The sequence below is a fragment of the Oryzias latipes genome, chromosome 18 (assembly GCF_002234675.1).
Source record: "Oryzias latipes chromosome 18, ASM223467v1".
Lineage (NCBI taxonomy): Eukaryota > Metazoa > Chordata > Actinopteri > Beloniformes > Adrianichthyidae > Oryzias > Oryzias latipes.
The window spans coordinates 28,840,626-28,851,493 of record NC_019876.2 but is presented as its reverse complement, the minus strand read 5'-3'; the positions used below and the strand labels follow the sequence as shown (position 1 = coordinate 28,851,493).

General features: G+C 43.9%; 2 protein-coding genes across 9 annotated transcripts in view; both read left to right on the top strand.

Annotated features, from left to right (window-relative positions):
* The first annotated feature begins 3,234 nt into the window (after positions 1–3,234).
* Positions 3,235–7,880, top strand: haus4 (HAUS augmin like complex subunit 4). Of its 4 annotated transcripts, none has more exons than XM_023948898.1 (9): positions 3,235–3,483; positions 3,767–3,906; positions 3,988–4,146; positions 4,348–4,530; positions 4,631–4,727; positions 4,807–4,952; positions 7,003–7,133; positions 7,277–7,345; positions 7,480–7,880. In XM_023948898.1, exons 1-9 carry the CDS (start codon positions 3,417–3,419, stop codon positions 7,661–7,663), a joined length of 1,176 nt encoding a protein of 391 aa, XP_023804666.1. In that variant the 5' UTR covers positions 3,235–3,416; the 3' UTR covers positions 7,664–7,880. The 4 variants fall into 4 exon arrangements, with proteins under 4 accessions (XP_023804666.1, XP_023804667.1, XP_011486074.1 ...); XM_023948899.1 differs by having other exon boundaries at positions 3,246–3,483; positions 4,390–4,530; XM_011487772.3 differs by having other exon boundaries at positions 3,253–3,483; positions 4,015–4,146; positions 7,480–7,874.
* Positions 7,881–8,928: 1,048 nt separating this feature from the next.
* LOC101175686 (dedicator of cytokinesis protein 11) overlaps positions 8,929–10,868 on the top strand; it is an 85,445-nt gene continuing 83,505 nt past the window's right edge. For 4 of the 5 annotated variants that reach the window (XM_023965826.1, XM_023965825.1, XM_023965824.1 and 1 more), the window contains exon 1: positions 8,932–9,351. In XM_023965826.1, the coding sequence (XP_023821594.1) occupies positions 9,247–9,351 (105 nt within the window). In that variant the 5' untranslated portion in view covers positions 8,932–9,246. Of the gene's footprint in view, positions 9,352–10,868 lie in introns of all 5 variants that reach the window. The other variant, XM_023965827.1, reaches the window with a different exon arrangement.

The following is a 10,868-nucleotide window of genomic DNA, read 5'->3' as shown; positions in this document are numbered from 1 at the left end:
CAATTTCTTTCTTTTATTGAATTTTAGTCTATCGTCCCCCTGGTTCTGCTAGAGAATTTTTAAATGAATTTTCTGAATTTTTATCTATTCTTATCAAATTTGAAAAAGTTTTAATTCATGGTGATTTTAATTTGCATGTTGATGACCCATCTTGTAAAGTAGCTTCTGAATTTTTAACACTCACTGATTCTTTTAGCCTAAAGCAACATGTTTCTAGTCCCACACACAACAAAGGTCACACCTTAGATCTTGTTTTTTCCATTGGCCTAGATATACGGTCTCTGAATGTGGTGGATGTTCATGCGACTGACCATTTCTGTGTTTATTTTAACATATCCAGTCATGTGTCCAATAACTCCCATAAAGTGGTATCTCAAAGGCGTATTATAAATCAAACTGTTGTTGAACAGTTTTCAAAACTGTTTCATCTTAATCTTATTGATTATTGTGACGATGTAGAAATCCTTATCAATCATTTTAATGGTCATTGCCTGACTGTTTTGGATATAGTGACACCCATGAAGCTTAAAACTAAAACATCTTCCAACTCTCCTCAGCCCTGGTTAAATGAAGAGATTGCTGCTTTCAGAAGAACATGTCGCCAGGTAGAACGCTTGTGGAAGTCCACTAACCTGGAAGTACATAGACTACATTTAAAGGAGATGACTGGGACATTAAATAATATGATTAAGCTCGCCAGATCTAAGTATTTTTCTGACCTAGTACATATGAACAAGAGAAATCCCAAAGTTGTCTTTGATACCATTCAAAACATTGTTTCACCCTCAGCTCCACCTGTACCTGTTTACACTACTGACGATTGCAACAGATTTTTACAATATTTTGTAAATAAGGTGAATGAGCTCAAATTAAACCTAAAATCATGCAATGAGAATACCACTATTGTAGCCTCTTTAAACTACTCCTGGACTAACTTTTCTGCCATCTCAATAGACAATATCATGGTCGTATCAAAAAAGATGAAGCCATCCTCATGTCCCCTAGATATATTGCCATCATCTATGTTTTTTAAAGTTATCGACCTAATTGCCCCATTTCTTGTTAAAATTATTAATCTGTCTCTTTCCACTGGTACTGTCCCAAACTTCCTTAAACAAGCAGCAATAAGTCCCATCTTAAAAAAGCCCAACCTGGATCCATCACAACCCTCCAATTATAGGCCAATTTCAAAATTACCTATACTCTCAAAAGTCTTGGAGAAGATAGTGGCAGAACAGTTAACATCTTTTTTAAGCAACTATGAACTCTTCGATAAATACCAATCTGGTTTTAGAAAGATGCATTCCACGGAGACGACTTTACTTAAAGTTTCAAATGATATACAGATGGCTGCTGACTCTGGAAAGTATACAGTTTTGGTTCTTTTGGACTTATCCTCTGCATTTGACACTGTTGATCATAAAATACTGTTGGGCAGATTAGAAAATGAGTTTGGTATTGCTGGGTTTGTTTTAAAGTGGTTTACCTCCTACCTGACTAATAGAACATTCTCTGTCTACATAAATGGCATGCTTTCTGATACCGCTCCACTCCTACATGGTGTGCCCCAGGGATCTGTTTTAGGACCTCTTTTGTTTTTAATGTACATCTACCCTCTTGGAAAGCTTTTGAATAACTTTAAAAATGTGTCATACCATTTCTATGCCGATGATATTCAGCTGTACTGCTCTTTCAATGACACAGAACTCCACAAACTTACAGAACTACTAGATTGCCTTGCTTGTGTTAAATCTTGGCTCACGAGTAACAGTCTTCAGCTAAACTCAGAAAAGACAGAAACACTAATAGTTGCCCCAGAAAACAAAATCCCAATAATTTCCCGGCATCTTGGTTCTTTGAGCTCCTCTGTACAGCCCTGTATCAGAAATCTTGGTGTATGGTTTGACCAGTCAATGTCTTTGGACCATCATTCCAGCCTTTTAATTAGAAACTGTTTTTATCATTTACGTAACATGGCAAAATTGCGGGCGTTCTTATGTAACTCAGTCTTAGAGATGGTTATCCATGCTTTTATTTCTTCTCGTTTAGATTATTGTAATTCTCTTTTTTATTTGTTTTAATAAATCTGTTCTTAACCGTCTTCAGTTAGTTCAAAACACTGCTGCAAGGCTTTTAACAGGATCCGACAAAAGGGCACATATTACCCCCATTTTATCCTCCTTGCACTGGCTCCCAATCAAGTGGCGTATTGATTTTAAAATTCTAGTTTTAACCTATAGAGCTTTAAATGGACAGACCCCAAAATACTTATCAGACTTACTCTGTCCTTACGCTTCCAGCCGTGCCCTCCGATCCTCAGATCAAAATCTTTTAAAGATTTTTAAGACAAAGTACAAAACCAGAGGTGACCGGTCGTTCCAGGGAATAGCCCCCAGACTCTGGAATGCCCTCCCTCTGTCCCTTCGTGTGGCCGACACCGTCGATTCTTTTAAGAGTCAACTGAGGACACTTTTATTCATAAATGCTTTTAGCTGACTGGTTTTATTGTTACTTTTATTCTGTTTATTTTTCTTCAATTTAGTTTTGCTTACATTATATTTAATTGATTGTTTTTCTGCTTTTACTGGGTTGTATATTGTTTATTGTTCAGCGCTTTGTGATTTTATCTGTGAAAGGCGCTATATAAATAAAACTTACTTACTTACTTACAATCTCTCTCCCACTGTGTAAACAAAGGGATCATGGGAAGTGAGGGAAGGCTTACTCCACGCCAGCTGTCCCATCCATATTTCAGAGGTAAATTCCTGCCGCTCTGCTGATACTATGTCCCAGAAAGCAATAAAGATTTTTTTATTTTGTCAAAAAACTTTGTGATCATAATTTAAAGACCATTGGGAAATCTTATAAAAATGTAGCTGGAGTGGGACTTTAACATTTACCTTACAAGTCATTACAAAAACGTATTTTATGCTTCACTTTAACTTTATTAATTTTTTTAAAATAGCTAAAAGAAGTTGACTGAGTCATAACGACCACATTTCAAATGTCAAACCGAGCTTAATAATGATAAATGAATGTTAATATTTGAACAGGACTTCACTCGTTAACAGTTCATCATGTCAAAACGTCTAAATGTAAACTATATTTTGTTTTTATTCCTGATTGATAAACGTCTGTCTCAAATCAGTCATGTTGGTCTCTGTCTGCTGAGATGCGCGCCTCCGCGGGCTCCCGCGCGCTCACACCAGAGGAAAACCGCTGTTGTGATTCGTCGTCCCATCAAGCCCTCCAAAAACCACGTGGCCTGATCAGCCAATAGGAAGGCTTCTCTCGGGCGCGCGCGCATTTCGATTCCGGAAGCTGCAGTCCCTGTTTTCCTAGTGGCGGAAGAGAAAGCGCCAGCACTTTTGAAATGGTTCAAGTTTTTTCGAGTTCGAGACAATTTTAGTGGAAAAATGTCTAACGTCACCGAAAAGACAACCGTAAATTTGCTCGGAAAGGAGGCTAATTTACACCAGCAGGGTAAGAAGGCATCATACGGCTGAAATGTTTGGTGTAATTAATATGACATCATTGTAATATTATAAACACCTTGTTAGGACATTACATTTAAATAAAAGGCATATATAGAAATATTTTGGCATAAATTATTGTAAGTTGTCTTGCTTATTTTTAAGTCATAGGAAATTTCATTTAAAAAAAAGTCACGTGCCTTATATGCCAAATGTATTTCATTGAACTATTCAGATTGTTGTATTATAAATACCAGTCTTTTGAGATGATTTGTTTGGCTTTCTCTTGACAGTTCTGGCCTCCTTCCCTCTGTGTGATGTGACAGAGGATGACCTGACCCAAAACCCTCGGTTCTGCAAACTACTGGTCCTTCTGGCGCAGCACATGGACAGAACCGGCCTCACAGCCTCACTAAAGGCAGAGCTGGAAAAGGTTTCTGCCTCTGTACTTTCTTCAAAACAAACGGCCAAATCGAACATGATGTTCGGATTTCATCCAGAAAAATAAGATCAGCTGTGCTTTTGCTGGTGTTTCCTGCAGACGGAACAGAACCTGCAGAGTCAGAGAAGACAGTGGCTTCGCACCGAAGTCCTGCACAGGGGTCTGCAGGAGATGATCCAGGACCACCACGTCAGGAAGGCTCACGTCACTGAACCCCCTGATCAGAACATGGTACTTTTCAAACATAGTGGCACAGAACCTACATGCAGTATTGACAGAAAAAAGTGATTTTTAAAGCTTTGTTTCAATAACTTTATTACAATATGTTACACTGATTAAAAATATTTGATTGACCGAACTTTAGCTAACAGATTGAGATGAAGGATTGCTGTTTTCATTTTAAATGGGATGAGTGGGTTACCTCCTAATGAGTGTTTCAGACGTCCTGTGAACAAAACCACGCCTGATCTGCAGTTCCACGAAACGATGGAGAAGTGTCTGCTGGTGGCTCAGTGTGTCAGACAGCTGGACCCCAGCAGCGCCACAAACGAGGAGCAGCCGTTTGTGTTCGGCCTGACGCCCCGACACGTGAAGGAACTCACGCCGCCAGATAAGGTCAGTCACAGAACTAGACTCTGTGGAAGCTCCCGCTCTGTTTCTACATACAAAAAACACGTTTCTCATCAGAGAAGTCGACCGTTTCGGTTTTTCCCAGGACGTCCAGAGAATGAGACGAGCTCTACCCAAACAGCTGGAGAATCATCTCAGGCAGAAATGTCTTCATCTGCTCTCCTACTACCAGCCTGAATGTGGTAGAAACCTCTATCAAAGTTGAAACGTCTTTTTTTTTTCGACACCACGTGCAGCACGCTGTTGTGTTTTGCCTTTCAGAGACGGAGAGCGAGGGTCTGAAGACCGTCAAGCTGTCTCATTTGTCGGCCCTGTTGGATAAAGAGAAGACGAGGGCAGAAAGTCTGAGAGGAACCTGCCGGGAAAACGCGGTTCTGCTGCAGAGACAGAGCCAGGTCTACCTTTGTGTGAGTTCCTTTCCTTTTTCCGCTTCTAAAAAAAAAAAAAAAAAGTAGTTCCGGTCACCTAGCTTAAATGTTCTGTATCACTGCGCTGGCTTCTTTAAAACGAACTTTAGCTTCATCATCCGGACAAAACCAAACGGTTTATCTCAGAACTGATGCTTTCTTTAACACAATATCTGCATATATGTCGCTTATCTACTTATTTTGTAAGTGACCATGGTATAGGCGGGATAATGGCCTTCAAAATGTGCATTATCAGAAATTAAGGCGGAAGCAACCGGACTTAAGGTACATGGAGGTGTGGAGGGATCCCATATCCCAAATCCCATACTTTCCACACTGAGGTAACAAAGAATCAGTGCTTGCGCCTCTGCCTGCCCCAAGGGATCCGAGAACCAGAGGCTTGTTGGTACGTCCGGGCCCACCAGCCTTGAGAAGGTTTCCAGCGCGTACAACACCGCCGTGCAGCTTGCGCCGTCAAACTGAGCCGGCGTGATCACATCCATCGTGCCAGGGATCAGACATACGGCTCGGTCGAATAGGTACTCCTCTGACCTGCAGCCCTGCGGCACCACCATTTCGTATCGGGGGCTCCTGGTGACGCGCAGGGTGGGCGTCCTGCTTGCAGACGGCGACCTATCTTTCCCTCGAACGAAGCGCGAGGATATCAGCAAGCGAGGCACCCCAGGTGCAGCCGTCTCGATCTCTAGCACAGAGTGCCCACAGGGAAACCATTCTGTAAGTCGTCCGCTGGGGACTCTTCCTACTGTCCCCATCCTCCTTCTCCATTCCTTCTTAGCCTCTTCGGGTTGCCTTCCTGTTCCTTTGCTCCCACCTACGTCTCCGCTCCTGTCGCTCGTGCTACTCGTAGCACAAGATACGCCATCCCTACCCACATTCTGCCTCGACTTGGGCACGATCACCAGCGCGTCCCTCAGAAGGTGCCTCAGCACAGCGACGTGGCCGTTTTCCGCGAGTACAGAGAATGCCAGTGGCGTGGAGATCACCTCCTCCAGAGCCTCCAGGCCAGAAACTGTGAGGAAGTTTGTCTTGATCACTCCGTCGAGTTCCCTGTGAGGGTTCGACATCCCACCAGCACAGGGGCCTTTCATGGGCCCCGCGAACAGAGGATACATCGGCTCCAGGTCTCTCAGGTCCAGGGGGACAGCGGCTTCTCCGGGCAGCACGCATCGCAAGGCGAACCGTGTTCCAAGCCCACAGTCTCCTAGGGCCAGGGCGCACAACGTGCGGACGACCTCTTCTCGGCAGCCGAATGAGAAGAAGAGGCAAACGCGAGCCTTCCAAGAAGACACCACCTGGTAGAGTGACTGACCGTCAGAAGTGTAGATGCGACCGGAGATCACCTCGGCTCCGCGCACGTCCCTCTCCTCGACTGTGTTGCCCACGCTTGTTTCTGGCCACCAGTTGGAAGAGGTACCCAAACTGCTCTCGGAATGTGTCTAGATCATCAATGAAGGTTCGGATCCTCCGTCGTCGCGCGCTCTAAAGGCTACGTCTGAAAACACGGACAGCGTTTCCCTGAAAACGGCGAATGCGCTGTCTGAGGGCCGCAGCCTTCTGGGAGTACGAGGCTCCGCGAACTGCCGGATACTCAATGCACATTTCGTCCACCAATAACCCTTACATGTCCTGACATATTTTAAAAGACCCTCCCTCATTAAATTACCCCTCTTTTCATATGTAAATGACTGCATTTAACTCGGATTTATTTAAAAAAAGTTAAAAACTTCATGTCAATTCTGAGAAAACCTTCAGAACTCTTAAAAGGAAGAAAAACGGGTTGATTTTTGAGTTTTTAGAGCAATCATTTTGTGTTCTAACTAATTAACTAAAACCCTGAACCCTATAAACTACTACATTTCATCTAGAATAAATGCCTCCTTCATTATTTATTTGTTCTTTATATCTAAAAAAAAATCACTTTTTAAATGCCACACGGATTTCTAAGTAAAATAACTGATCAAAGTAAAAGATGGAAATTGATATTTAGATTAATGTTCACTGCGTTTGATTTCTGTCTTTTACCGTCCAGGAGCTCATGAAGTGCATCCAGCTTCTCCAGACTCTGATCCTGGACCACAGACTGAAGATCCAAACCGATCTGGATCGAAGTAAATTAGATTACCTTGAAGGCAAATGTGAATTGGTCTTACAGAAGCTCAAGTAAGCTTTTTTAAAATTTATTATTCTGTATTTATAAATCTGTTTCATTTTTCCAACAGAGGCTAATTCTAGTAACGTTGAAATACCATTAAACTGCAGTTATTCATCAACATTTGAAACTGCACATGTGTTTTATTTTGAAGGGCTGAGACGGTGGAAGTTCAGCTGGACACTTACACGCCCGACTCGATTTCTGCTCACAGAAAAATAAGGCAGGAAGGAGTTTTTCTTTTCTTTTACATTTTTAATAAATGCTAAAAGTATTTTTTCACTTCAGTGTTTTCGAAAAGCACACAAAGGTATGGAGGAAGTCTGTGTTTAAGTTTGACTCTGTTCTCCCTCACAGAGAGAAGCTGGAGGCCGAACTGAAGGCCTGCCGGGCAGAAAAACAGGCCGCAGAGCTGAAGCTGACCTCCTTTGAGATCTTAGGGAAAGAGTTTAAGGCCCTCGCCGACGAGTACTGCAGACTACGGAGCGAGATAGAGAACAAAAAATGGGCTTTGGCGGAGTTAACTCATGTAAAAAGCTAAAGATTCTGTTCATTGTGGAGCCAACAACCATTGTTTGCTTTTCAGAACAAAACTTTGTTTCTAAAAGTAAACCTCCATATTCTGGATAGATCCAAATAAAATGAAAGTTTTAATGTCTTTGGACCATATTTCTTATAGTTATAGTTGAACATCCATCTTTTCCTGCTTTTGTATGTGTGAAACTGTTTTTTGAAAAATAAAGATTATTGTATTAAAACTTGTTCAAATAATGTTTTTACCCCCCAAAGTAGCTCCTTTTACACGCTTTTTATAATTCTGCACCACAGTGACATGTTTGCTTCTTTAAAAAGGTTAGAGATAATTTAACCTAGTTTACGATAAAAGGACATTTGGTTAATAAAGAAGGAAAACAAATCTTCCAAAATACAAAGAAATGCCTTTAAAAATCATTAATACTGTTTATCCATGAAAGGAACCACTAAATGTACGTTTTAGTTTTCCAGTAAATAATTCTTCTTTCTGCAATATAAATATAGAAACACTTTGTTTTATGAATGTAATGGTTTTTGGGAGGATATTTTTTGTTGTTGGTGCTATTCAAAGTTCATGTTTCCTATTCAATTACAAAAACACATTGTAATATTTGGAGTAGTGTCTGGTGATGATTTATCTGATTTGGCATTTAATACTTTATTAAAATCTGGAAAATGTTTATATTTTAAATCACTGAAATTTATGAAAAACAAAAATGCAAGAAAACTGTCCACTTTCATTGAAGATAACGTGGTGTTTGACAATCCCTAGTAATTCTAATAATAAAATAAAATAAGCACGTTTGAGTCCGAATGGGAAATGTGAGTTTCGTTGCGAAACCACAAGGTGGGAGTGTGCCACCACCACTGATGGCCCTCAGCAGCTCTTGTACTGAAATTATTTGACTAGTTCGTACTTTTCTGCTAGAAACGTTTCATTATGTTCCATAAAGTCACCGTGTGTGTGTCTACCAACAACACTGTAAAGCTTTTTGTTTGCCTCGATAACCTTTAATTTTGACGATCTCTGCTAGGGATGTCTGGCTCCGCTGAAAATCAGGAGTGAGTGAGAGTGAAGCATCTCGCAGTGATAATCGATCTCTGTTAAGGCTGTAAAGCTGTCTGGCTCCGCAGAGAATCAGAAGTGAGTGAGAGTGAAGCCTCTCGCAGTGATAATCGATCTCTGCTAGGGCTGTCTGGCTCCGCGGAGAATCGGAAGTGAGTGAGAGTGAAGCATCTCGAAGTGATAATCGATCTCTGTTAAGGCTGTAAGGCTGTCTGGCTCCGCGGAGAATCGGAAGTGAGTGAGAGTGAAGCATTTCGCAGTGATAATCGATCTCTGTTAAGGCTGTAAGGCTGTCTGGCTCCGCGGAGAATCGGAAGTGAGTGAGAGTGAAGCATCTCGCAGTGATAATCGATCTCTGGGATGTCAGCCGTGGCAGCAGCCCCGCCTCGCCGCTCGCCGTGAACCGCTGGCTGGTTCCTCTCTTCTCCGACGCTGCGCACATCTGGCCGCCGGTCACCGAAACGCCCCCGCCGCGGCATGCTCCGACCCGTAGCGGCTCGCCACGACCTGAATTTAACCGGAAGATGTCCGAGGTGCGAAAATTCACGAAGAGGCTGAGCAAGCCCGGCACGGCCGCGGAAGTCCGGCAGAGCGTCTCGGAGGCTGTGCGGAGCTCCGCGGACCTGGTGGTAAGCTGCCCGTGCGTGGAGGGGTCGTTCAGGGGGGGGGGGGGGGGGGGGGGGGGTGCGCCTCCTCCCTCTGCTGCGTTCGGGGACGCAGAGCGCACCTGTGCGGCCGTTTCCCGTCTCCCAGCGGCGTTTCTGTCTTTTTTTGTGTCTCTTTGGCTGCACAGGGTGACATTGTGAAGAAGGCGCGCGCACATGGCTCCTTTTGTGTGTGAGCAGCCGCGCGCCTTCCCTCATCTCTGCTGCAGCCTGACAGCAGAAAGAGGACGCGGAAACGCGACTGAAGGTGATGCTCGGAGCTGCAGCAGCGAGCAGGGATCAGGACTGTGGACGTGGATGCATTCAGAATCCTGCTGATGCGGCACTTTGTGCGTGGAGACGCGTGTCAGGATCCACGCGGCTTTTTAAGGCTGCTCAGAAAAGAGATGCTGGCCTGTCTGGAAAAAAACCCAAACATCCTGGTCTCGTGATGATCATCTTGAGTGTGACGCATAGAGTTTCCCGCTCTTGGGATCTTGTGATGAGGTCTGCAGTTGGGATGGAGGTGCTGCGAGTCTTGGTGCGTTTGCAGGCCGCTGGGATTATTGAGTGCTGAGTTGGGCCAGCAGACAACAAGCGCCTTCTGTGCTGGAGGGACGGCCATGCGTTGCCTCACATGGGGATTCCCTCCGGCACGCTGTGACCACACTTCCTCTGTCTTTTACTTCACTTCGGACTTCTTTCCTTCTGCTGGAAAATGGTACAGATGAGGAAATAAGTATTTGAAGCCTCTATCTGGGGGAAAAAAGACCTAATCTGTGGTAAAAGCCCCTATTATCAAGCCCAGAGGTCAGACGTTTCTAGATGATCAGGTTTCTGCAGATCTGGAGGAATTCTGGTCCATCCTTCTTCCCAAATGACTAAATCATTCAGAGTTGGTGGCTGTTGCTTAGCAACGCTGAGCTTCATTTCTCTCCAGAGGTTTTCTATAGGACTGAGGTCCAGAGACCGGCTGGACCGCTCCATGACCTTGCTCTGCTTCTTCTTCAGCTGTTCTTTGGTTGTCTTGGCTGCAGGTTTTGGGAAGACGGTGAAGTAACCCTGTGCCCCAAACCATAATGCTTCCACCTCCGTGCTTGACAGTGGGGATGGTGTTCTTGGGTTCACAGGCAGCAGATGGGTTGAGTTGAAGCCAAAGAGCTCCACGTTGGTCTAATCTGACCGCAGCACCTTCTCCCAATCCCTCTCCAAGTCATGAAGGAGTTCAAGCTTCAGCCGGTTTCTTAAGCAGGACGACTTTGCCAGCACTGCATGATGGGAAACCGTCAAGCATCAGCAATGGTTTTCTTGGTGACTGTGGTTCCAACTGCTTTGAGATCTCATGATCATGGAAACCGCACCAGGTTAGATCTGGTTTGGAGCCCCAGACCTACAGGTGGACTGATGGTCATGTTGCACCAACAGTTGTCATGGTAACCGCCAGCTTCTTGCTGATGGTTTTGTAGTCCATTCCTGTCTGGTGCAGGTCTACAATCTTCTAC